General features: G+C 43.4%; 1 protein-coding gene across 1 annotated transcript in view; it reads left to right on the top strand.

The window, feature by feature from the left end:
• The first annotated feature begins 2035 nt into the window (after positions 1 to 2035).
• The window catches only part of LOC139566473 (aryl hydrocarbon receptor-like), a 93018-nt gene continuing 68409 nt past the window's right edge, over positions 2036 to 26644 (top strand). The window contains exons 1-2 of the mRNA XM_071387681.1: positions 2036 to 2444; positions 9919 to 10106. Of these exons, the coding sequence (XP_071243782.1) occupies positions 2386 to 2444; positions 9919 to 10106 (247 nt within the window). The 5' untranslated portion in view covers positions 2036 to 2385. The remainder of the gene's footprint in view (positions 2445 to 9918; positions 10107 to 26644) is intronic.

The following is a 26644-nucleotide window of genomic DNA, read 5'->3' as shown; positions in this document are numbered from 1 at the left end:
CAGGTAGCACGTCCGGTGAACAGGTCAGGGTTCCATAGCCGCAGGCAGAACAGTTGAAACTGAAGCAGCAGCAATGCCAGGTGGACTGGGGACAGCAAGGAGTCATCATGTCAGGTCGTCCTGAGGCATGGTCCTAGGGCTCAGGTCCTCCGAGAGAGAGAAAGAAAGAGAGAAAGAGAGAATTAGAGAGAGCATACTTAAATTCACACAGGACACTGTCCTGTCCTACTACTGTCCTACTACTAGGATCCATTGGCCAAGCTAAGCCATCACAGAGGAAGAAGAGACGGAATAAAACAAGGCCTTTTACAGTAACTGTCCATAGTTTGCAAGTGTATTTAATGGATTGTGGTTTGGGGAGTTTCAAAAGCCCATGGACATAACAGGATATCTTTGTTGAAATAAACAAACAACTCTTCAAGACAACCCTAGGCAACCATTACCACATTCATCATTGAACCAGCAACAATAAGTCATCTTTATGGGAAGAGTGTCTGAAAAGCTCCCAGCATCATAGAACCATGCACAACCACAGTGTAACAGGGTTATGGTAGAGCCCTGCAGCCAGGGAATACCTGGCCATCTATTATCTTCTACTGCATGGGAGAAAGTGGCCTTGGAAATGTCTGGTTGCCAAAGTTCCATGCACTAACATAAAATGATCTGAAACTGTGTATATTAAAAATGTTTTAATCTAGCATTCCAGTATAAAGTTAGAGGCCCAGGACAATAGCCAGCATTTAAATTGAAATGTGTTATTGCACATAGCTCTGAGCGCATTCTCCATGATATCAAAGGTTGCAAACGATTATGTAAGTACAATATGTACAGTTTGTCCTCGTTGTACATATCATAAACAACTCCACCATTAAAGGGGCAATCTGCAATTTCTAAACCAATTTTTGACATGTAAATTAATGATACTGTCACGTTCCTGACCTGTTTTCTCTTGTTTTGTATGTCTTTATTGGTCAGGGCGTGAGTGTTGGGTGGGCAGTCTATGTTTTGTATTTCTATGTTGGGTATGTCACGTTCCTGACCTGTTTTCTCTTCTGTAACGGCTTTCCTCTTCCTCTTCATCCGAAGAGGAGGAGCAGGGATTGAACCAAGATGCAGCGTTTTCATAGGACATAATGAATTTATTTAAACAAGACAAAACAACGAACTATACTTGAAATAAACTAACAAAATAACAAACCGAATGTAGACAGACTTGGACCACGAACTTACATGAAACGAAGAACGAACAAACAAGTACTGACTACAAACATAACGATACAGTCCCGTATGGTGCAACATAGACACAGACACAGGAGACAAACACCCACAAAACACCAGTGAAACCCTGGCTGCCTTAGTATGACTCTCAATCAGAGACAAACGATACACACCTGTCTCTAATTGAGAATCATACCAGGCCGAACACAAAACCCAACATAGAAATACAAAACATAGACTGCCCACCCAACACTCACGCCCTGACCAATAAAGACATACAAAACAAGAGAAAACAGGTCAGGAACATGACAGATACTGTATGGATTCTTGAATAATGTCAATTCTAACTCCCTCTTGAGCTTAGTTCGACTGTCGTACCCCATCAGAACCCAAAATATAAGCTTGTTTTACTCTATTGTTTGTAACAATGTAATTAGAGACGATCATTGTATAGCCTCAAAACATGGTTACAACTAGACTTTTGATATGATGGATGCTCGGTCGTTGCATCCATTGCTCTGTGCCTCTGCCTATGAATTTCAGAGTGGATACATTTCTCCAGCCCCATCCCTCGCAGGTTTACCGAAATAGTTACGGGGCCGCCGCTTTATTATTGTTTGAACCGCAGATTGCCCCTTTAAAGGTATATCTCTCTCTTCTGTGTTATATTTCCTGAAAGCGCTTTGCACCAATAGCGAGCGGCCCTACTGTACCTGCTGCGTGAGCTACGGTGAACCAGCGCTCTGGATTGGTTCGAGCAGAAAAAGCAGCCATTACTTTCGCCCAACTGGAGGAGTGTACAGTATGTTAATGCATTAGGAATGACAGCTTAAAAAAAAAAAAAAAGTAAAAAAGAAGGACGGTGTCAAATTTATTCGGATCACGCAAGCCATTTGTAGCTGCTGTGCAGTTTGAAAAGTTTCTCAAAACTTTTATATCAAAAAGCAATTTTGGATTTTGTCGGTCTGGTCTACCAAGCGGAATAGTTTCTGTTCATATTTGGAGCGTCGACGTATGAGACGTTCTGTACATCGGCGGACTCCTTGTGGATATTTACATGATACAGAGCTTTATCTAGTCGTGGGTCTTCGATAACGACCTGCAAGAATACGAGGGACACGTATAGGATAGTCTTATTCTATAGACTTTCTTAGGGAGAGATACATCATGTTGGGGAGCACGGCGCAGTACGCAGCTAAGAAACGGAAGAAGCCTGTTCAGAAAATGTAAGCAACTCTGAATATAATTTTCAAGTTAAAAGATACGGCTACTTTGTGTAAAAGGAATGGTGACGTTATCTTACGGGTCAACCAATGCTACTAATACAGGTTATAACGATACAAAACAATAAACTAAATGTTTAATCAAGGTTATTCTACTATTATGTGTATAGTAGACTTTGTGTAGCCTATCGCGCGGCACTTATTTTCACTATAGGCTATGGGTTCTGAGCTTCACTAAATCAAGTTACGCAAATAAGACCGATGTGCATGTTCACCACCTTTTGTCATAATTTTATGGGTGAATGCATGGCGGTATTTTTACGATACACACATTGCTTGACGTGTTATCTATCAATCTATAATTGATCATATTCTATGAATAATATCCATATTATGATACTGGGTTTGTGTTTAAGTTTTGCGTAAAGTTGGTATAGCTCTGGGTATCTGCAGTGATTCTGCAGATGCAACGATACCAAACTGATTTAGCCAACTGTCTCGTTCCAAACCATCTTCCTTAGATTTTTTATCTATACAATCTCTATTTAAGTTCTCAGTATTTTCCACAGCAGCCTACTGTAAATGCTTCCTCAAGTCTTTAGGGTTACCTTAAGATTTAATTTTGGTGTGTGGTTAAATGGTAGTCTTGCATTAGTCATAATCAAGTTGAAAATTGGCTGCGGTCTCACGAAATGCTTACATGGGGAGGGAGAGCAAGGGAAATTGGGCCGAAATTTAGTAATCTGATAGTCCTGCGTTTTTTCCAATCATGAGGACAAACCTTTTTTTATTTCTTAATTTTTTCCTCTGCAAATTACCATATTTCTAAGTCATACAAAGTTACACAGTTGTATTTTCTGGCAATTTTTTAAAACTTGAACAAATCGTTTTTTTAAAATGTTTAAATATATTGCACTATTCAGAACATTTTGGTCCCAAGATTCCAGCAAAAATCTTATTTTCATTTATCGGACTTTCATTTATCTACATGTCCAGCCCTTATATTTACATAAACAGTTGCATTCATGAGATGTCAATAAAAAAATAAGTTCCGTCTAAGCACAAACCTGATAAAAAATGAATTTATATGAAAGCTTTAAGTACATCAATTGTTTGCTCACTGGAAAAAGAATATCCAACTAGTCACTGACAACTGTGTTGAGTTTGGAGTTTGTGTCAGCAACTATGTGAGCATACAGTGTTATAGACACATGTCCAGGGATTTCCAATGATCTTCTATATTGGAGAACCCCTTACCTTTTAATGACCCTTGTGTGGCTTGTACGCATCATAGAGCAAAAAACACATGTGCTTGTTTGTGGGAGTCTTAGCGTTTCATAGAAACCTTTTAATAGTTTGTAGCTCAAACCATTCGGACTCTACAGACATTTTTGTATAAAAGACCCGCCCCCGGGAACCTTCGGGTTCCGCCCTTGTCTCACAAACACCGCTCTAGTTCATCCCTCCGCTAATCAAACAGACTAATGGTTGGTATTTACGGATGCAGAAGATATAGACGATTCCAATGGTACAAGAAGACTAGCTCAAACACATAATGTTTAAAAGGGGTTAAAAGTCCAAAAATCACCAGCGATATGGTGGGACTCAATGAGTTAATAAGTATGAGTAAATACTTTATTATTACCGACTTATAACCTTACGAGCCTATTAGCAACAGCAAGTCTTTTGCTCGACTTTTAAAAATTATTTTCTTTCTCCAATCTCCACACTTTCTATATCAGCCCTTATATGGAAACGTTCTCTTTTCATTGCTCTCTCCCTCGATCACATTTCCAGAAGGTTGGAAATGTGGTGCACTATATATGGAATAGGATGTTGTTTGGGATGTTGTTGTTTGGGATGCATCGCTAGTGTTTTAGTAGATATTGCTCTGAGTATGATACTCAGTCAGCCACTCTCACTAGGTCACTGACTTTTAGTTGGGGAGTTTTCCACTAGGAAAAATCCCTTTTAGAATAGAAAATCCATGACTCTTTGTCATTCCATTGTGAATCAAATGAGAGTGATCCAACAGTTCAGCAAACATTTCACATTATCTAAGAGACTTATAGACAGACAGACAGATAGGCAGGCATGGAAACAGACACACAAAGACAGACACACAGACAGACAGACACGCAGACAGACAGGTTAGACCCTGGCTCTCCAGTCCACACCAGACCCTCGGCCACCTCTCCACCCCTGGCCTGTCACTTGTCAGTGATGTCACATGGCTACATTAACTGTAACAGACCTCACCAGAAGCTCATTACGGGAACACTTGACCCAATGAGCCAGAAGTGACTCGGCTATTTTTGGCAGCAAGTATGTCAATGGATTAATATGACTTTGATGGTGATGACCATGGAGGGTCATGCATTCACATTCCCACATTTGAAAGCTTTACTTTAAGGGACCCCTATTCCCCATCCACCTGTGTGGCTTCTACCTTCCCCATTACTTCACAGACAGTGTCCTGACTGTTTGGAAAGAATGTTAGACAGTATTTTCCTTGTCTTTTTATCTTCTTTACCAAACAATTTGGAAAGAATGTTAGACAGTTTTGATGTACTTATTACTTTTGACATAAAACCTCATCTTATTCAGGGGTTGTTGCTACACTGACTCAGACAAAGTACCTTTGTTTGGGAGTCTGGGAAAGCAGTCTTGCAATAAGATGGTAAAACTCTGCCAAGATAGATAACACTACACATCCATTGTTTTAAGAATTGGACCTACAGTATGAGTCATGGTGAGAGAGCCAGCGAGGTGGGCAAGACAGACACTGCAGGTTGAGCCATCTGAGTTTAACTCCAGTCTTGTTTTGTTGTGGTGGACCAGAGACAGATAGAGTTCTACTGGAGGTTATCAGGGTGAGAATGACCTTACCAGAGCCGGGCTCAAGTAGTATTTGTGCACTTTCAAATACTTTAGCTGCCCTTGGTTGAGCTCGCCTTGCGCAAAAGAACCAATAGAATCGTCCCAAAAGGGAAAGAAACGGCCAATCTGGCACTCCGTGCAGGCTAAGTCAAATGTTGAAAGTATTTGACGGGAAACAAATACTATTTGAATCCAGGCCTGGGCCCCGCTGTTTCCGAACGTGCACAGGCCTCTCGTGTCGGTTACAACACTCAATATCAGATTACCTAGAGCTGGTTCCTCTTTCACGCCTCCTCTGTTCAGCCATCAGGTTGACCTTTGGAAGACTGGCCTGTTTTCTATTTTGGTTCAGATCTAGGCCGTCTGGTTTGAACTGTTTATGGAAAGGTTGGCCATTTTAATTATGTACGCCAAAATGCTACAAGAAGCTAGCACTTATGTTATTATTTATACATAAGTATGTAAACATCACTGTGTGGTCCTTGCAGTGATTAACAATGCACTACTGTAACATTGAACTACATGCACCCGTATCAAAACATGCTAATGTCTCTTGGAATTTGTCATGAACTTGTGATAACACCTGTGCTACAACAATGAAGGGACCTCCATCTGCGTGGGGAATCCAAGATGGAGTCCAACTGACGGTGGACGGACAGAGGCGGTCTGAATGAAGGGCCTATTGTCCCCATGGCCCGTCTCTGGTGTCGTCACTTTCACTTGTTTTCGGGGATTGTGTAATTTGGTTCCAAACCTCTGGCTTGAGTTACTGTTGAAATGCCTTCGGGTAAGCCCTTGGTGGTGAAAAGACAGTGTTGGGTTACAACAGACCTCCATTTGACAACAATGGCTTGGTTTCTCAAGACAAAAGTTCTCCCGAACATTGAACCAGGAAATTCTGAAGTGGGAGAGGTTGTTGGTTTTAAGACAATGACACACTGTGTTAACAACATTAATAATGTTTAGGGTTTGAAATGTCGTCTATGACAATTAATCTATAATACATTTTTCAGTTTTTCTTATATGTCTATGAAAGTTAATTTCCAAGAAAATGTTTCAAATAGTTTTTCTTGGAATAGATGATTATGATGTACAGTATACTTGACACACAACGCTAATATTGCCTTGCTTATCAAATGCCTAAAACAACTCTGATAAGCTCTTGGACTTAAGGCCTTTTGTAGTTAGTTGAATATTATAATGGATTAATTATGCTATTTGACAGTTTACAAAGAGAGTTAAGTACATTTCTAGGAATATGCCAGAGAGAGTATAGTAGCTGTGACCCAAAGGTGCTTGGTGAGACTTACTCTAAGACAAACACCTGGGACACAGCGGCCTGTATTTGTGAGGAGTCAGGATGATGTCATACTGCACTAATGACCTGGTTCTTTACTTGAGGTTGAGAATCACATCTGTTTCAGCTACTCTTCAACTATCAAAGGGGACCGAGTCTCTGTTTGTGTCTGAAATGTCACCCTATTCTTATAGTTCACTACTTTTGATGCTATAGGGCCGGGGGGGTGTCAAACAAATGTTCCACGTGGGCCGCATTCGATCTTCACCGAGGTCCGGAGGGCCGCAGTTCAAATTTAGCTTGTCGCCAAAATTTGCTAAAAACTTGTCCTCTATCTATCGCTTTCTGGAATGTTCGATGCTCATTGACTTTCAAGCTTTCATTTCGATGACTGTTAGCTACCTGGACAGAGTGAAGAGACTATACTGTATATACTGAGGAAAAATATAAACGCGACATATAATGGGTTGGTCCCATGTTTCATGAGCTGAAATAAAAGGTCCCAGAAATGTTCCATACGCACAAAAAGCTTTTTTCTCTCAAATTCTGTGCACAAATTAGTTTATATCCCTGTTGGTGAGGATTTGCCAAGATAATCCATCCACCTGACAAGTGTGGCGTATAAAGAAGCTGATTAAACAGCATGATCATTACACAGGTGCACCTTGTGCTGGGGACAATAAAAAGCCACTTAAATGTGCAGTTTTGTCACACAACACAATGCCACAGATGTCTCAAGTTTTGAGAGAGCGTGCAATTGGCATGCTGACTACAGGAATGTTCACAGATAATTTAATGTTAATTTCTCTAACATAACGTCGAACCTCCATATCCGGCTTCTTCACCTGCAGGATCGTCTGAGACTAGACACCCAGACAGCTGATGACACTGAGGAGTATTTATGTCTGTAATAAAGCCCTTTTGTGGGAAAAAAACGAATTCTGATTGGCTGCGCTCCTGCCCAGTCATGTGAATCCATAGATTAGGGCCTAATTAATTAATTTAAATTGACTTATTTCCTTATATGAACTGTAGTTCAGTAAAATCGCCAAAGTTGTTGCATGTTGCGTTTATATTTTTGTTCAGTATATACAGTTGAAGTCGGAAGTTTACATACACCTTAGCCAAATACATTTAAACTCAGTTTTTCACAATTTCTGACATTTAATCCTAGTAAAAATTCCCTGTCTTAGGTCAGTTAGGATCACCACTTTATTTTAACAATGTGAAATGTCAGAATAATAGTAGAGAGAATGATTTATTTCAGCTTTTATTTCTTTCATCACATTCCCAGTGGGTCAGAAGTTTGCATACACTCAATTAGTATTTGGTAGCATTGCCTTTAAATTGTTTAACTTGGGTCAAACGTTTCGGGTAGCCTTCCACAAGCTTCCCACAATAAGTTGGGTGAATTGTGGCCCATTCCTCCTGACTGAGCTGGTGTAACTGAATCAGGTTTATAGGCCTCCTTGCTCGCACACGCTTTTTCAGTTCTTCCCACAAATCTTCGATAGGATTGAGGTCAGGGCTTTGTGATAGCCACTCCAATACCTTGACTTTGTTGTCCTTAAGCCATCTTGCCACAACTTTGGAAGTATGCTTGGGGTCATTGTCCATTTGGAAGACCCATTTGCGACCAAGCTTTAACTTCCTGACTGATGTCTTGAGATTTTGCTTCAATATATCCACATCATTTTCCTTCCTCATGATGCCATGTATTTTGTGAAGTGCGCCAATCCCTCCTGCAGCAAAGCACCCCCACAACATGATGTTGTTCACTGTTTGGATGGTGTTCTTTGGGCTTGCAAGCCTCCCCCTTTTTCCTCCAAATATAATGATGGTTATTATGGCCAAACAGTTCAATTTTTGTTTCATCAGACCAGTTGCAAACCGAAGCCTGGCTTTTTTATGGCGGTTTTGGAACAGTGACTTCTTCCTTGCTGAGCGGCCTTTCAGGTTATGTCGATATAGGAATCGTTTTACTGTGGATATAGATACTTTTGTACCTGTTTCCTCCAGCATCTTCACAAGGTCCTTTGCTGTTGTTCTGGGATTGATTTGCACATTTTATAACAAAGTACGTTCATCTCTAGGGGACAGAGCACGTCTCCTTCCTGAGTGGTATGACGGCTGCGTGGTCCCATGGTGTTTATACTTGTGTACTATTGTTTGTACAGATGAACGTGGTACCTTCAGGCGTTTGGAAATTGCTCCCAAGGATGAACCAGACTTGTGGAGGTCTACAATTTTTTTTCTGAGGTCTTGGCTTATTTCTTTTGATTTTCCCATGATGTCAAGCAAAGAGGCACTGAGTTTGAAGGTAGGCCTACAAATACATGCACAGGTGCACCTCCAATTGGCTCAAATGATGTCAATTAGCCTATCAGAAGCTTCTAAAGCCATGACGTCATTTTCTGGAATTGTCCAAGCTGTTTAAAGGCACAGTCAACTTCTGACCCACTGGAATTGTGATACAGTGAAATAAACAATAAACAACAACCAGACCCAGTCTGTAAACAATTGTTGGAAAAAATGACTTGTGTCATGCACAAAGTAGATGTCCTAACCGACTTGCCAAAACTATAGTTTGTTCAAATAAATTTCATTGAGTTGTTGAAAATGAGTTTTAATGACTCCAGCCTAAGTGTATGTAAACTTCCGACTTCAACAGTATATTTCTTTACTCAAATCGCCGTCTGACCTTGAGTTTGACACGTGCTATAGGGAATAGGGTGCCATTTTACACGTTTGCAGACTTGATCTCTCTAAAAGACAATTGTTCTTGGAGGTTTTTGGTTCGGGATCACATTTCATTTCCTGAAGTGTCCCTGTATGATTTTCAACAGCCTCAGAATCTTCTTCAGCGCCAGAATTCACTTCAACGGCAACCCAACAGTGGACAGGGGAATACCCTAACCCGAATAGCACACGGCTAAAATCATAGAGTAGATCCAACTTCATTAAGGACTAAATTGATCAGGCATTTTCGCATTACAATAAAATGAAATCGGATTCCATGTAAGATATGCACTACTATTCCATTCTCTTCTTTGCCAAAATATTTTTTACAAGGTGGTTTCATCATCGCCAGAGAAACCAGGCTGTGTAGCAGAGACCGGGGCTGCTTGTCATACTTCCTACTCTTGTGTGTAATTCTCAGCACCAGTCTATCTTAGAAGACTCTTTTCAACAATAATAGAAAGACCAAGGTCTTGGGTTGAAACGGGGACCATAAAAAAACCCTGCATCATTTTCAAACCCCCATCATCGGACGTTAACTTATTTTTCTCTCTTTTTCAGTCCTAAACCCCCTCCTACAGATGGCATCAAGTCGAACCCGTCAAAGCGCCACAGGGATCGGCTGAACGGAGAGCTGGACAAGTTGACCGGGCTGTTGCCGTTCTCAGAGGATGTGCGTGCGAGGCTGGACAAGCTGTCTGTGCTTCGGCTCAGTGTGGGATACCTCAAGGTCAAGAGCTTCTTCAACGGTGAGTGTCACATACTCTGACTCCTAGATAAACCCACACTTTAGCTGCCTCGTAGGCCACATTGTGGCTAGCTCTTACGGCAGAGGTGAAGACTGTTGGATTGAGATCTGTAGTTTTTGGTTTGAGGCCTCTTTCTCTCCCTTCTATTCGCCTCGCTTCTCAACTCTGACTACTTGTCTTCCACTTGCTGTCTCTTTCTGCATCTCTCTCTCTCTCTCTCTCCTTCTCTATTTCTCTCAGGAAACGGTCTATATCTGTGTTGCCGTGGTAATTGCACTTTGAGTCTGAGGCCGAGTGTTGAGTAGAGGACAGACAGAAATATGGTGCCTCAGAGTGTCACATGGCCAGACGCAAGCTTCCTTTTCCTGTCGAGCAGCAACACATGTTCTAAATATCATCACACACACCCCACCCCGTCCCCCCACCGGCCGGCCCCTCTTAACTTACCGGCCCCTCTTAACTCCCAAAACAGCAGAGGTTGTTCATTTGGTCGGAGATGTTAGCTAGCATTGCACACACACGCGCGCACTCACTCACGCACGCACGCCCACACACACACATACACACACCAGGCAGGATTGACTGTCCTGCTAGTGTTTCTGCCTCACACAACGTTTCCTCTCATTGTTCCCGCTCTGTCCAAAAGAGCATCAATTAGAAGCAGACTGCAGCTTGGTTGCAAGCCAGGCCATGACGGGAGCTAACAGACACTCCGAAAGAACAGACCATTTTTATTTTTAGTCCGGGGCATCCACCGACGTAGTTGTTAGCTATAAACACTCTGCAACAACAACAAAGGCAAATCAGACAAGACCCTTTGCATATTGTATGTTTTGGACATAACTTCCTTGGCAACCAAAGGTGTTAATTGTAATGGAGACGTGCGTTTATTGAGTCACTAAGTAAACGTTGCCAGGGCGATGGCCGTACACAGTGTGAGTAGTCATGAGCTGCAAGCCCCAAAGCGGTTAGTAGATCCCGTTTTGTTTCCATCCTTTTTTGACGCCACAACAACACACACAATAGCAAGAGCAGCAGCAGAGCCTCTCCCCCCCCCCCCCCTCTCTCTCTCTCTCTCTCTCTCTCTCTCTCTCTCTCTCTCTCTCTCTCTCTCTTCAGAGAGGTCAGAAGGACAGAGAGGGTGTATGGAGGGAGTTGAAAGTCAGGCCTTGAACTCCACCCACACTCTACTTCCTGTGCAACCACTTACCCTCCTTTCCTTCTTCTGTTCCCTCCCGTACTCCTTCCTCATCGGCCTGTGTGAAGTTCACAAACTCCCCCTCCCCAAACAAATGCAACAGGATCCAAGTAGAGTGGTGTACTGTGCTTGCACGGCATGGTCTGGAAATTGATTGTCATATACAGTATATTAGCATTTTTACATTATTAGTTGCTATTAAAGATACTAGAACTAGTTCAACTCTACTTAAAGTGGGCTTTATATATTTTATACACACATTTTCTCAATGATGCAATTTTGGTCATCCTCAAACATGCGGCGGCGGTCAACTTCCCTTGCCCGCTTTTAATTTATGACCATAAAACGCTTTGGTCACGCCTGAGCTATGTAGATGTATGGAGAGCTCAGAGTGGGTTGAAGTGGCTGGATGTTTGGCTCAGGAGAAAGAGACCTCTGTACTCTGAGGTCCAAGCTTGCTTTGCCCTCGCCTCAATCATAGACCACTAAAGGATGACGGGAAGGAGGCCGGTCTCGAGCCGCGAGGCGTCGCGGTTGATGAGAAAACCCCTAGGGTTGTGTCCCACGCCTCCCACGCGACGCTCCACATAAGCAGCACATTGTGCCTTCCCCATGATCGTCAACTTACTGGCCCACCAGACCCCACTTTGCTTTCTCTCCCTGTCTGCTGAAAGTACTGTGTTTTAATCTCCCCTGGGTGTCTGCTCTCTGCAGGGACCCCACTGCTACATAATCTATCTGTTGTCTGACCATGGTGGTTATCTTCAGTGTGTGACCCCAGTTCAGAGTGGAAGTGTCAATCAACCATTTCCACACTTGATATCTCTCAAGTATCTTCTGATTGGGAATGAATCAGAAGGTGCATGACCTCACTAAACAGCTTGTAGTTGCAACATTATTCCCATATTAACAAAGTCTGCACATGGGGACAAACAGTGAATGCTAATAGATGTGTGTGGCTGAGCTCACCATGCGTTCCCTGCTGCAATAGGAACAGTGGTCTCTCAAGGCCTTCTTCGTACCATGTGGTTCCTATCTCTGTGTTTGACTTGGCTGACACTGTGAAGCACGGGAGTGTCAGTGAGTGTCAGTGATAGTGTGGGAACGGAGGTTTGACACTGTACGACTCTGAACTGGGGTCAGTGAAGTTGAAAGATCACCACCCTGAATCCATGTGACTCTATGGTGAGACAACAGACAGACTCTGTAGCAGTGGGGCCCATGCAGAGTGCAGAAACCCGGGGGAGATAAATACTCTGTGTGTGTGTGTGTGTGTGTGTGTGTGTGTGTGTGTGTGTGTGTGTGTGTGTGTGTGTGTGTGTGTGTGTGTGTGTGTGTGTGTGTGTGTGTGTGTGTGTGTGTGTGTGTGTGTGTGTGTGTGTGTGTGTGTGTGTGTGTGTGTCTGTGTGTCTGTGTGTCCGTGTCCGTGTGTTACTGTCAGCAGACAGTGAGAAGGCATCCTGGTATCTAGTGGGCCAGTAATGCTGATCATTGGATCTTTGGTTCCTAACAGTGGTCTGCATTGATGAAGATCAACATTTCATACAGAAAATAACTCGGAGATAGTCATGATTGTCGACAAACAATATACCGAAGCAACGCTTCACCTTTCTCCGTCACGATAGGCTTGAGTGAGCTCCATCGGTCATCCACCCCACAACACACCCACACACAACCATCTTTCCACCTCCTCCCTGTGCGTTGTCTCCCTGCCTAGCTCTGGCCTTTGTCTCTGTGAAGCCTGTTTATCGTCTCTGGGATCTGAGGCTGCCTGCCTGCTGGGCGCGGAGGGCTGGAGGGGCAGGTTTGGGGAGGGGAGCTCTGGAGCATTGCTGGCTGGCTGCACAACCACAACACGAGGGACTGCTGTCGAAGTCAGCTGTGTTTGCCTAGTGATGGATCTGACGCCTAGATTATTGGTAGGCCTAACCCCTGTCACGTTCTAGCTCGACATATTAGAGCGGTGTTAAAGAAACGATGAATAGGCCGTGTCCCATTTTAACTGAAATATACCCGTCGTGTTCTTCATGTTCCTGTGGACCTGCAAGGTGTGCAGCTTTCTGTTCTAGCATAGTACTACTGACATGTCAGATTCAACTCATAATGAAGAGCCTGATCATTTGTATTCCAGTTGAATTTGTGTTGGTGCTGGGCTAGAACAAAAGCCTGCACACCTTGTGGGTTCCTAGGAAACAGGATTGAAGAACACTCCTCCATTATGTACGCCTCCCAACCTAATCTCCGCTAGTGATGGCGTTACCCCCCCCGCCCCCTCGCTGTATCCTGTCTTGGGCCTCTGTGGTGATTTCACACACCTTCCCCCACCACCTTCCATGGCTTTCCCAGATGTTTTTCCAGCGTTGGGATTTTGCTTTGGGGAATAGGGAGGAGTGCAGGTCGGGTCGCTAGCATGCCACAACAGACGCAGGCTGTAAAACATGATAAACAAGCTACTGAGACAGTCACCTTTGACCCCTTCCATGCTAACCAATCTCACATTCTCCTGGGGTCATGGTAAGGTTATACTGAGGTTATACTGAGGTTATACTGAGGTTATACTGAGGTTGTACTGAGGTTATACTGAGGTTGTACTGAGGTTATACTGAGGTTATACTGAGGTTATACTGAGGTTGTACTGAGGTTATACTGAGGTTATACTGAGGTTATACTGAGGTTGTACTGAGGTTATACTGAGGTTGTACTGAGGTTGTACTGAGGTTGTACTGAGGTTGTACTGAGGTTGTACTGAGGTTATACTGAGGTTATACTGAGGTTATACTGAGGTTGTACTGAGGTTGTACTGAGGTTGTACTGAGGTTGTACTGAGGTTATACTAGGTTATACTGAGGTTGTACTGAGGTTATACTGAGGTTGTACTGAGGTTGTACTGAGGTTGTACTGAGGTTGTACTGAGGTTATACTGAGGTTGTACTGAGGTTGTACTGAGGTTGTACTGAGGTTGTACTGAGGTTATACTGAGGTTATACTAGGTTATACTGAGGTTGTACTGAGGTTATACTGAGGTTGTACTGAGGTTGTACTGAGGTTGTACTGCAGTTGTAATAAGGTTGGACTATGGCAACTATGCTTAATTTCACTTCCTGTGTGACCTACATTTGGTCTTATTTGTTATTATTCTGAACTGAAACCTTCTTTGAATGGATCTCTTTCAGTTGCTCTTGTTTGTTACGAAGTGTTGACAGAGTGAGACTTGAGTGTTGTGGGTGTTACTGTTGGTGACGGAGATACAACACAGGGTTGGATTCAACATTAGTGCATGTGCAGGTCAAACAAAAAGTAGAGGGACAGGGCTGCCATTTTGCTGAGAAACAAATGCTTCCGCTGAGACTAAACACGCACTAAACGCGTAATCCTAAACCCAAACAGAACATCATTGACCAACGTTTGGATAATATATGTCATCCAGTCAGAAATAGCTGCCTGAAGGGTGGATGCAATTTGTAAAGTGCACGATCACACACCAGATCAATTTGCGTTGTTATTACCATTCTTCTAGTCTGTCTATGTGACGCCATTGTAACTGCAGTGAGTAAGAGGGGTTAGTGAACGGGATGGTGTCTGGACATGTTCAGCTGGGTGATGTTTGACATTGTAGACACATTGAGGGCTACGCCGCATGCGCACACACGCACACACACACACACGCATACACACACACACACACACACACACACACACACACACACACACACACACACACACACACACACACACACACACACACACACACACACACACACACACACACACACACAGCTACAGGACATAACATGATGAAATGGAGTGAGAAGAAGTCACAGAGACCGAGAGGAATGTTCCCTGTCACCATTAGCAGTGACCTCTAACCCCTGACCTCCCAGAACAATCTCACAGGCTCTGGCAGGCTCAAGGTTTTGACATGTTGTTGTTGACTACCTAGACACCAGGGTTTCCCAAACTCGGTCCTGGGCCCAAAACATGCACCCATGGGGGGTTTTACCTTAGATGACTAGTACTCTCTCTCTGTCACTCCCTCCTACCTCTCTCTTTCTCATTCATTTTCTCGCCCTTTTTCCTTCCACTCACCCTCCTCGACCCGTTCTTTACTGAGCAAAGTATGAAAGCAGACCGATCCGTGAAGCATTGTGGTGGGATTTCTATAACCGCTTCAGGCGACAGTAAGACGCGCCATCCTTTTTCAGATGAGTCAATATCCTAGGACATTTGACAACGACAAAGCTGTTGCGTGAATCACACTAACGTAGTGGTTTCTGAGCCTCTAATGTCACAACCTGACTCAAACACGAGTCCCTCTGTCCCAGTTGAAATCTGTTTTCGAAGAACCAGACTAGTCAACAATAGTTCTTTCACTATGACACATAGTTATAGAGCCGTAGAAATGTCACCGGCGGCACCGCAATAAGAATAACAACAATGGTGATTATTTAACCACAGTGATATTACCAACCCCCACCCATTTAACGCAATGATGTCAAGACCGGCTTATGATTTACAGATCAGTACACACTGAGTAAACAAACAAAAAAAAGGCATATAAGCCATAAAAGCCTAACTTTAACGACGTGCTCTTTTCCTCTTTTTTTCTTCTACTAAAGGCGTTTTCTTCTCTCCGTTTTCTTCTCTCTGTTTTCTTGCGGCACAGGGGGTCTTTAGCGGGTGCTTGGGCATGTTCCTACTTGAGCAGCTAGCCGCTTGCTGCTGTGTTTTGACTGGGGTTGTGCTTCAGAGGGCAAGCCAATAGTCATGGCCCTATGCTAGCTGAAGATGGAGTCCTGCATTGGGTGGACCCGGAAAAATCGAGCTTTTGTACAGGAGTGCAGTTCAGTGGCTGCCACGGACCAAGTGCTCTGTAATTTACTCCAGTGTTGCTTCATGACCGTCTTGATCATCTCGCTGGCTTGCTTAGATTGGGCACAGGGTGAACAGGCCCCACCCCTGAACTTATTGAGCAGCGCCATCTCTGTAATGGCTATCGAACACAAGGCCAAACAGTTGGTACATGTACAATATCTGTGTCTGGTTGGAGTGAGCTCCTCTACTTTCCAGATGGTGTCGAGGTCCTGTGTTTGAGTTACGATCAAGTTACATTGCAGGCGAAGTGCTAAGACTGAGGAATCTGCCACATGCCTACTAAACCTTATCACAAGCCCAGCAGATTCCTCTAGTTATACCAACTGCTAGCTAGCACTGAAACACGAGCCCTGTACTGGATTTCAACTAAAATATCACTGGGGTCTCTACCCATATTTGGGATTGAATTTGACAAGAAATGTCTATCTTAAAATGCTCAATATAAAGAGGTTTGCACTGTAGGGCATTGATTTCTACAATCTCCACATGTTACATTTGTGAGTAAAAGGTGGTCGGAGATAAGTAAGGGAAGAGTTACTGTTAGAGTTACGGTGTGCATTGAACCAATCACAGAGTTTGAGAGGTTCGTACAACCAATCACAGGATGATCACAGGGGTCATAAGGTCAGACAGAGGTCAGCAGCAGTCGAGGCTGTCTCAATCAGGCCAGGTTAAAGGTCACCATGCAGGACAGGTTGAGACTGGGCCTAATGACTTCTTTGCGTGCGTGTGCGTGTGTGTGCGTGTGTGTGCGTGCGTGTGTGTGTGTGTGTGTGTGTGTGTGTGTGTGTGTGTGTGTGTGTGTGTGTGTGTGTGTGTGTGTGTGTGTGTGTGTGTGTGTGTGTGTGTGTGTGTGTGTGTGTGTGTGTGTGTGTGTGTGTGTGTGTGTGTATATGTGTGTGTGTGTGTGTGTATATGTGTGTGTGTGAGAACGAGAGAGTGGCATTTCCTTTTTTTTCCACATAAGAAATTACTGTTAGAACTTTACAAAGACCAATAGTCGCATCCCAAATAGCACCATATTCCCTACAAAGTGCACTACTTTTGACCAGCTCTGATCAAAAGTAGTGCCCTATGTAGGGAATAGGGTGCCATTATGGACATGTACCATTACGTTAGCATGAATGACTCCAGCCAAAACAAATATTGATGTTCTGCCTCCCTCTGAAACAAACTGCTTCTTTTTTTCCTATCAACAATGGAGAAGCCGTATAACCTTCTCTCAATGGATCGAAAACAAATAGGACCAGGAAAATCAATGCTTGGAGAAGACAATGTCCAAAGTTGCTATTGTAATTTGAAAAGTAAGTAAAAGAAGAAGGGTCTTTCGTAATAGCTCCCACACTTGTTGAAAAACAGTCGTCAGTTGAGAGTGAAAGTCGAAAGAGGTTCTCATGGAGCGAGCCATGATGAGACGACAGAGACAAATGAATGAATGTCCCCAAAGAGACTTGTAGATCTACTCCTATTTATTTCTGTAGACCTACTCCTATTTCTTTATGTAAGCCCACTCCTATTTCTTTCTGTAGACCTACTCCTATTTCTTTCTGTAGACCTACTCCTATTTCTTTATGTAAGCCCACTCCTATTTCTTTCTGTAGACCTACTCCTATTTCTTTCTGTAGACCTACTACTTTTTCTTTCTATAGACCTACTCCTATTTCTTTCTATAGACCTACTCCTATTTCTTTCTGTAGGCTTACTCCTTTTTCTTTCTGTAGGCTTACTCCTTTTTCTTTCTATAGAGCTACTCCTATTTCTTTCTGTAGACCTACTCATATTTCTTTCTGTAGACCTACTCCTATTTCTTTCTGTAAACCTACTCCTATTTCTTTATGTAAGCCCACTCCTATTTATTTCTGTAGACCTACTCCTATTTCTTTCTGTAGACCTACTCCTATTTCTTTCTATAGACCTACTCCTATTTCTTTCTGTAGACCTACTCCTATTTCTTTCTGTAGACCTACTCCTATTTCTTTCTGTAGACCTACTCCTATTTCTTTCTATAGACCTACTCCTATTTCTTTATGTAAGCCCACTCCTATTTCTTTCTGTAGACCTACTCCTATTTCTTTCTGTAGACCTACTACTTTTTCTTTCTATAGATCTACTCCTATTTCTTTCTATAGACCTACTCCTATTTCTTTCTGTAGGCTTACTCCTTTTTCTTTCTGTAGGCTTACTCCTTTTTCTTTCTGTAGGCTTACTCCTTTTTCTTTCTATAGAGCTACTCCTATTTCTTTCTGTAGACCTACTCATATTTCTTTCTGTAGACCTACTCCTATTTCTTTCTGTAAACCTACTCCTATTTCTTTATGTAAGCCCACTCCTATTTATTTCTGTAGACCTACTCCTATTTCTTTCTGTAGACCTACTCCTATTTCTTTCTATAGACCTACTCCTATTTCTTTCTGTAGGTCTACTCCTATTTCTTTCTATATACCTACTCCTATTGCTTTCTATAGACCTACTCCTATTTCTTTCTATAGACCTACTCTTATTTCTTTCTGTAGGCGTACTCCTTTTTCTTTCTGTAGGCTTACTCCTTTTTCTTTCTGTAGGCTTACTCCTTTTTCTTTCTATAGACCTACTCCTATTTCTTTCTGTATGCCTACTCCTGTTTCTTTCTGTAGGCCTACTCCTGGAAAAGTAATGCATTTGATGCTTTTCCTTATTGAGAGATCCAATCGAGATTGATGGGAACAGAGATAATTAGGGGTTGTGGGGTTTTATAAGGGGGGAGGAGGGGCTTGGTGAATCATCGCTTCTCGTTTCTGATGCATGAGTTCAACTTTTGGCAAGAGGAGAGGAAACGGAGAGAAACTTCATCTCTCTGAAGGACAACTGTTATGTTTTCGCCCTTTTTTTTATAAACCTCCAGCGTTATTCAGCTGTCACTGAGTCACACACGCCGATACTAACAACCCCACAACAGGAGAGATAGTCAAGGAGGGGGGTAAAAAACGATTCCTTTATTTTCATTAAATTAAACGTCTTCTAGAGAATACATATATAATGAGTTCTCCTTCTACACTGTGTCATGAGAACGGTGCGACTTAACACTAGAAACACCTTGAGGGACCCCTACTTCATGCCAAAACTAGTCATTTTGACTCCAAAATTATAACAGTCGAAATAAATACATTTCGTATATGTTATCGGAAGAATACTCCTTTGGTTGTGTTTATGAAGGTCTTGGGTGACATTAGAATACGGGAAAAAGTATTATTTCAAAGAACACTATAGCGTTTTAAGCTCAGGGTTTAGGTTTAGGGTTAGAATTAGTATAAGGAGGCCTCCCGAGTAGCGCAGTGGTCTAAGGCACTACAGCCCGGGGTTTGATCCCAGGCTGTATCACTGCCGGCTGTGACCGGGAGACCCATGAGGCTGTGCACAATTGGCTCAGCATCGTCTGTGTTAGGGGAGGGTTTGGCTGGCCGGGATTTCCTTGTCCCATCATGCTCTAGCAACTCTTTGTGGAAGGCCGGGTGCCTGCAAGCTGACTTCGGTCACCAGTTGGACGCTGGTGCGGCTGGCTTCCGGGTTAAGCTAGCAGTGCGGCTTGGCAGGCTCGTGTTTTGGAGGATGCATGGCTCTCAACCTTCACCTCTCCCAAGTCCGTAGGGGAGTTGCAGAGATGGGAAAAGACCGTAACTACCAGTTGGGGAGAAAAAGTGGTAAAAGTAAAAAAACATTTTTTAAAGAAATAGTCTAAGGGTTAGTTTTAGGGTTATTGAAAATAGGATTTTCAATGGAAATACATTTTAGGTCCCCTCAAGGATAGTAAAACACGCTCTGTGTGTGTGTGTGTGTGTGTGTGCTCCTCAGTCAGTTATCAGGGGAAACCACCTGAATGTTGAGTGATCTCCTTTATGTAAACAGGAAGCTCTCTTTGTTCAGACTGAGTGGATCATAGGAAGTCAGGCTGAATAGGAATGCCTCACTGTAGCCTGATGCTTGGTGTCTCAGAGCAGCAAGGTGCCCGCTAACCTCCGCTCAAGCCCTTCACCCCTTGATCTAGCGCTGGCTCTTTGCCTGCTCCTCCGGCTGCTGGGGAGAGACGGGGATTAGGTGCAGGATGTTGGATGGTCATCGTTGTTCAGGGCTGGGCTGGACAAGTCTGGATAGGACTGGGCTGTGATGTTCGGTTAGCTGCAGTTCTAATTGTATCCCTCAGTTGATAACAAGACTCAGGAAGGGAATATCCATTTCCAACAGTCCACTTCCCTGAGTTTGTACAAACAGCTGAGTGTGTTCCTGTGTAGAAGACTGTTGAATAAGAATGTGCATCGGGGTACGTACCTGCCATGATGATTCATAAGAGCAGCAATGATCTAGTGTTTCTGGGAGGAAAAATATGTTTCTATGAGCGGAATAATGTGCTTAATTTTAAGAAGTTATTTGGCCACTTTAGTTGTGATACAAACCTTACCTATAGGCCTATGGGCTAGGCTACATGAGGTGTGCGACTATGATTAGAAAAAGTCACAAAAAATGTCACGACTTCCACGGAAGGTGGCTCCTCTCCCTGTTCGGGAGGTGCTCGGCGGTCGTCGTCGCCGGCCTACTAACTACCACCGATCCATTTTTCTTTTTCGTTTGTGTCTGTCTGTTTCTTACACCTGTGTTCTATTGAGTTCATTTCTGTGGGTTTTTTAACCTCGTTGCCTGCTGTTATTTTGTGCGGGATTATTTCTGTGTTTGTTTGGTGCGTGTACTAGATTGCGCCACAGGCTATTCTCACGGTCGTTTGTGCTGTTGTGATTTATTTAGGAGTAGATTCGTTTTTTTCCCCCTCCTGTTGTCACTTCGAATTCCTGTTTTGTTGGGCGCCTTCGTTGGGTTTGTTTCCTGACCAGTTTTGTTGTGTTTTGGACTTCCAAATAAACATTTGACTATTTGGACCTCAGTGCTCTCCTGCTCCTGACTCCTGCACCTAGCCCTTCCTAGTGAGGCACCTTACAAAAAAAGGCTGGGCATCATACACAAGTGATAATATATAATTCACAAGTAACAGTCTAATATTGTCACCCATCAGACTGTTCTTGATTTAATGTTGTTTTTACATATACAAATAATATATGTGTGGCATTTGTTTTGATTTAGAATGGACCATGATCATGCCTGTCTCGAAACATGGGGCAGTGGCGAAAAATACATGTCATCTTTGCACTTAAATAGCGAATCGAGGACACTTTTCCCATGGTTCATTTTCATGCCAGCCAGGTAGGCTATACTCCTGTAAAGATTATCCTGTAAAGATAAACAATGTGCTTAATATTAGGAAAGTTAAGAAATAAATATAGTAGGCCTAGCCTAGAGAAGCTGATGGGATCCTCCTCTTTTTAGTAGAGGCCATCACAGTTTTCTCGCGCAATTGCATAGCCTATAGAAATGTTGCGCAACATGAGCTCATGGGCTCTCATGAAGTGTTTGATTAGATTTTCAAATACATTTGCATTGATGTCAGATTGATTAGAGCAGGGCTGCCCAACCCTTTTCCTGGAGATCTACTGTCCTTTAGGTTTTCAGTCCAACCCTAATTTAGCATATCTGATTCAGCTAGTTAAGGTCTTGTTGAGCAGCTAATTAGTAGAATCAGGTGCGTTAAATAGGGTTGGACTGAAAACCCACAGGACGGTAGATCTCCAGGAAGAGGGTTGGGCAGCCCCGGTTTAGTGGGACAATAGAGTGCTGATTACCAGGTGTTAGCAAGTTTGGTAGGCTCCTAATGACCATCAGCAGCATCAGAGCTTGGAGAAGTTTTTTTTTTAATGAGAAGTATTTGCCTCTTCGGATTTTCTGAGTTTCTGAGAAACGTTTTCTCAGTTTCTTCCATGAAGACTTCCTTCTGAAACCCATGTATGTTCTTCCAATGACACACAATGACGGAGCAATTTCACCCACTGTCGTGGCACAGACCATGAAACATGTTGCACCAGACTGCACATACACTTTCTAGCTCGTCTGACATCACCCCAAGACACAGGGAAGTGATTTGGTTTCACATCATGGCGGTGGAAAATTACTTGCAGGCATTCCCCTCCCCCAGAGTTATGAATGAACGTTTACATAGGCCGAGCCCCACGTGGGTTCTTAGAATAAAGAGGTGGAGAAGTGGAAATCTGGCAGGAAGGTAAGAAGTTAAACAGAACAAACCAGCCTGCATGTCTTGTCAGAATCCATTGTTTATTCTACGCCTCTCTCTAATCTACGCCTCTCTCTCTCTCACTCTTTGTTTATATCACTCTCTTTAGCTCACTCTCACTTTTCTCCCTCTCCCTCCTATCTCTCTCTCTCCTCCATTCTTGCTCTCTTTTTCTCTGTCTTTCTTTCTCTCCCTTATCAAATGTCTGCACCCCTTTCGCCCTGTTCTGCTTGGCATAAATAGCATCTTTGAAGTGAACACACTAAACACTGAAATACTTGTTGGAGCAGATTACAGAATTCCCCCAGTGGAGTGAGATAGCTGTTTCCCGACATATCCTTAATCTGTGGAATCAAAGTTATAATTCATGGGGAAATAAGACAGTATGGGCTTGTTGGGCCAAGATAATAGTTTATATTTCCCTACCAAGCGTGTGTAAATGTATTATGCTTACCTGGCCTTGTTGCAGTGCTATATCTCTTAAAAAAAAGCAGAAATGTTGAACTTGAACTGAAAACAACATTTCCCCTGGCAAGAGTTGTGTAAAGCAAAGCACACTTGAGACAAACTTGAAGTTTGTGGAGAATAACTCCAGCAGCTGCAATATGTGCAATGTAAGGAGTGACAGACACGTAGAATACCTGTTTTCTCAGAGAGAGGCTTTGGCTCTGGCCATCGCTTCCTCCCTGCTCAGACAGCAGAATCACTCTGGACACCCGGTCATGTCCGCTCTCCACTCTTCTCTTCCCGTCTTCCACAAACTCTACCACCCCCCCCAAACACACTCATAGTCGAACTGTGTCGCAGTGTTGTGGGTTGCGAGGCACACAGGAAGAGACAGGGCTCTCTTTCCTCTTGGTCCTCAGGGGAGGCGTGCTTGCGTGAGAGCAGGGCCCGGGATCTGTCAGTGGAGCTGGGGCCTCTCAATCAGTTCTCTCTGCCTCTCAAGGTCTCCTGTATTAACGCCGGGGACACACAGACGAGGTGCCCTTGTCTGTCAGCGAACCTCAAGAACACACACACGCATGCACACACACACAGTGCAACACAGGGTGTTGATGTCAGAGATCCAGTAGGCCCTTTTCAGCATGGGTTCTTGGTGTTGCTGGGATGTGGCGGCAGGGAGGGCGAGAGAGAGAGAGAGAGATATTGCAGGTCTTATTTTAGCTGCTGCGTCGTCGCTCGGCTTGAAGCACTGAGCACCACCGCCGCCACCTGTCAAATGACAGGGGTCTGGAAGGTCAGATCCAGTGGCAGAGAATGAGGCAGGAGTGTCCATGGGCCTGGTTGGCTGGCCTTGATGTTGAGACAAACTGTCGCCAACATTGTATTACTCACTTACTTTAGCCCCTGTTGATTGGTGCAGGCATCCGTTGGCTGTGGTTACGGGATGATGTGGGGATCCAAATGATTACTCAGGACACCTCCTATAACGAGACCATTGCATTACCCAGATGCATATCCGATTTATTTCCGCGTTTCAAATGGCACCTCATTCCCTACGTAGTGCACTACACGGTGTCATTTTGGACGTATCTCAGATCTGTGTTTTAGTTTATTGGAGATGATGAATCGTTTTCTTTGTCTTTTGATATGAAGATAAAACATGCACGTTTAACCCTTTACACTTGTGGAAATTGGCCTGTATGGATAGGGCTAAATTGAAACTTTTCTTACAAAAGAAAAATGCATAAGCATGGTACCAATTATAAGGGACTCGTTTGGAGGTAATGGGGAAATTGTTCTCATACGTTTTACGATATGGAATTTGATGTTCACATTTGAACTGATGTTTGGCTCGCTTGTATGACATCAAAGCGGTGTTTATTATAATCCTCAACGTCTCATCTTTTAAAATACATTGGATCCTCTTAATTTACAGCATTTCCCCCTCACTCGGAGAGCAAAACATTAGCAAAAGTTGCCCAATTAGCAGGAGGGATGGGGGCAACTTCCTGTCACGTGCTGTGCTCAAGTTCTGTCAAAAGTCATACAGTGCTGTGAAGCACAGAGCTGGGATGTCATGTATGGCACGTTACTGTACAGCCACTGCGTTCCAATTTAAGCGCTTATCAGTGTCCAAATCTGCCATTTTCAACCCTTATACGGGTACGAGTGTAAAGGGCTACGACAAGTTGGACAAGAATGAGTGGTACATGAGTGGTACATGAGTGGTACATGAGTGGTACATGAGTGGTACATGAAGATGTAATGACACATAAGCAGCCAAAGCAATGCCCAGGTCGGCCTGCAGACATGGCATTAGTGTGTGTGTGTGTGTGTGTGTGTGTGTGTGTGTGTGTGTGTGTGTGTGTGTGTGTGTGTGTGTGTGTGTGTGTGTGTGTGTGTGTGTGTGTGTGTGTGTGTGTGTGTGTGTGTGTGTGTGTGTGTGTGTGTGTGTGTATTTCTGCATAACCGCTCAAGGTTAACCATTAACCAGGCTAAACCAAAACCCAAACCTTAAACCCTAACCAACAACCATAACCTCATCTCAACCTCTCTCTCACCCCAGTGGTGAACACCAATCGTCTGTGGTACCGTGTAGTTCAGTTAGTAGAGCATGGCTCTTGTAACACCAAGGTTGTGGGATCAATTCCCGCTGGGGACCAGTATGAAAAAGTTGCTCTGGATAAGCTAAATGACTAGACTGTCTATGAAGGCTCGTGACTATTGGGCTATAGTGACTCATCAATAATGTACACGTCTTCATTTCCTGCGTTGATTAAGACTTCCTACATACAGGATATGTGATTCTCTCTAACTGATATGATCTTTTGAACAAAGACATACGCTGTGAACATGTGCCTTACAGTAAAGTCAAGTCTAGCCTATCATACTGTAACCAGACCGGAAGGGGTTAACGGCGCTTCGCTCCATTATGTAGCGATTACACAAACCCTCCATTTTGTTTCGTTTTTGCCTGCGGCGGGCCGGCGGGTGGGCGCGGAGAAGGGCTAGTGCGAGCAGTTCCCCAACATGTCTGTGCGGGGAAGGCGCAGGCCCCGCTTTCAAGTACAGCCCCAAGTATGTAAACAGGATACCCTGCGCTGCCGGAGAAGAAAGGCAAGGCATGGAAACATTAAAAGTTAAAAGACAAAACTGGGGCCCAGAAATAAGCAGCATCTCCTTCTCTACCTCCCCTCCTCCTCTCCTCCCTCGTTCTCTGTTCTGTATGACTACAGGACATGAGATATCAACCCCTGTGCTCCTCTTGCAACAGAGTGAAGCTTATTGCTGGTGTTAATTACATTCTGTTTGCGTCCCCTATGGGCCCTGGTCAAAAGTAGTGTACTATATAGGGAATAGGGTGACATTTTGGATGTACAGTATCTCTCTTTTTTTCACTGCTAATTCATGCGGCAGCTGACAGAGACTGAATCGTCTTGAACCAATAAATGAACAGCTGTTCCACAATTGTAAGCCAGAGTAGAAACATATTTAGACTCGCGATTATTTTTAGGGAGAGCAATTTAGAAATTCCAAATAAAACATTTGGGGAATGTGTTATGCGTTGCATTCTTGAAGCAACAGGAAATAGATTGCGGACTAGTCCTTGAACGCATTTGACTGTACGTCTAAATTGGTGTGAATAGTTGTTATTATGCAGATGGCATGTTGTTTAACACACTGTACTGTGTGGTTCTGGTGTGGTTCTCTCCCGTGCTGTTGAACACAGTCAATCAGTCACCACCATCACGTACGGTTGGTTTTCTCTCCAGTCACTTACTGTATGCAAAACTCAGAGCAAAAACAAACAGTTCAACGACACAAAGGCACCGGTAGATATGGATCAGGCGTTGGACTGGTGGAGAGCACGGTTGTTGCTCTCTCTCTCTCTCTCTCTCTCTCTCTCTCTCTCTCTCTCTCTCTCTCTCTCTCTCTCTCTCTCTCTCTCTCTCTCTCTCTCTCTCAATTCAATTCAATTCAATTCAATTCAATTCAAGGGGCTTTATTGGCATGGGAAACATGTGTTAACATTGCCAAAGCAAGTGAGGTAGGTAATATACAAAAGTCAAATAAACAATAAAAATGAACAGTAAACATTACACATACAGAAGTTTCAAAACAATAAAGACATTACAAATGTCATATTATATATATGCAGTGTTGTAACAATGTACAAATGGTTAAAGCACACAAGTTAAAATAAATAAACATAAATATGGGTTGTATTTACAGTGGTGTTTCTCTCTCTCTCTCTCTCTCTCTCTTTCTCTCTCTCTCTCTCCTATCTCTCAATTCAATTCAAGGGGCTTTATTGGCATGGGAAACATGTGTTAACATTGCCAAAGCAAGTGAGGTAGATAATATACAAAAGTG

Source organism: Salvelinus alpinus, chromosome 38 (assembly GCF_045679555.1).
Source record: "Salvelinus alpinus chromosome 38, SLU_Salpinus.1, whole genome shotgun sequence".
In the NCBI taxonomy this organism is placed as follows: Eukaryota; Metazoa; Chordata; class Actinopteri; order Salmoniformes; family Salmonidae; genus Salvelinus; species Salvelinus alpinus.
The sequence above is the reverse complement of the archived record's forward strand: the minus strand, read 5'-3'. Positions and strand labels throughout refer to the sequence as shown.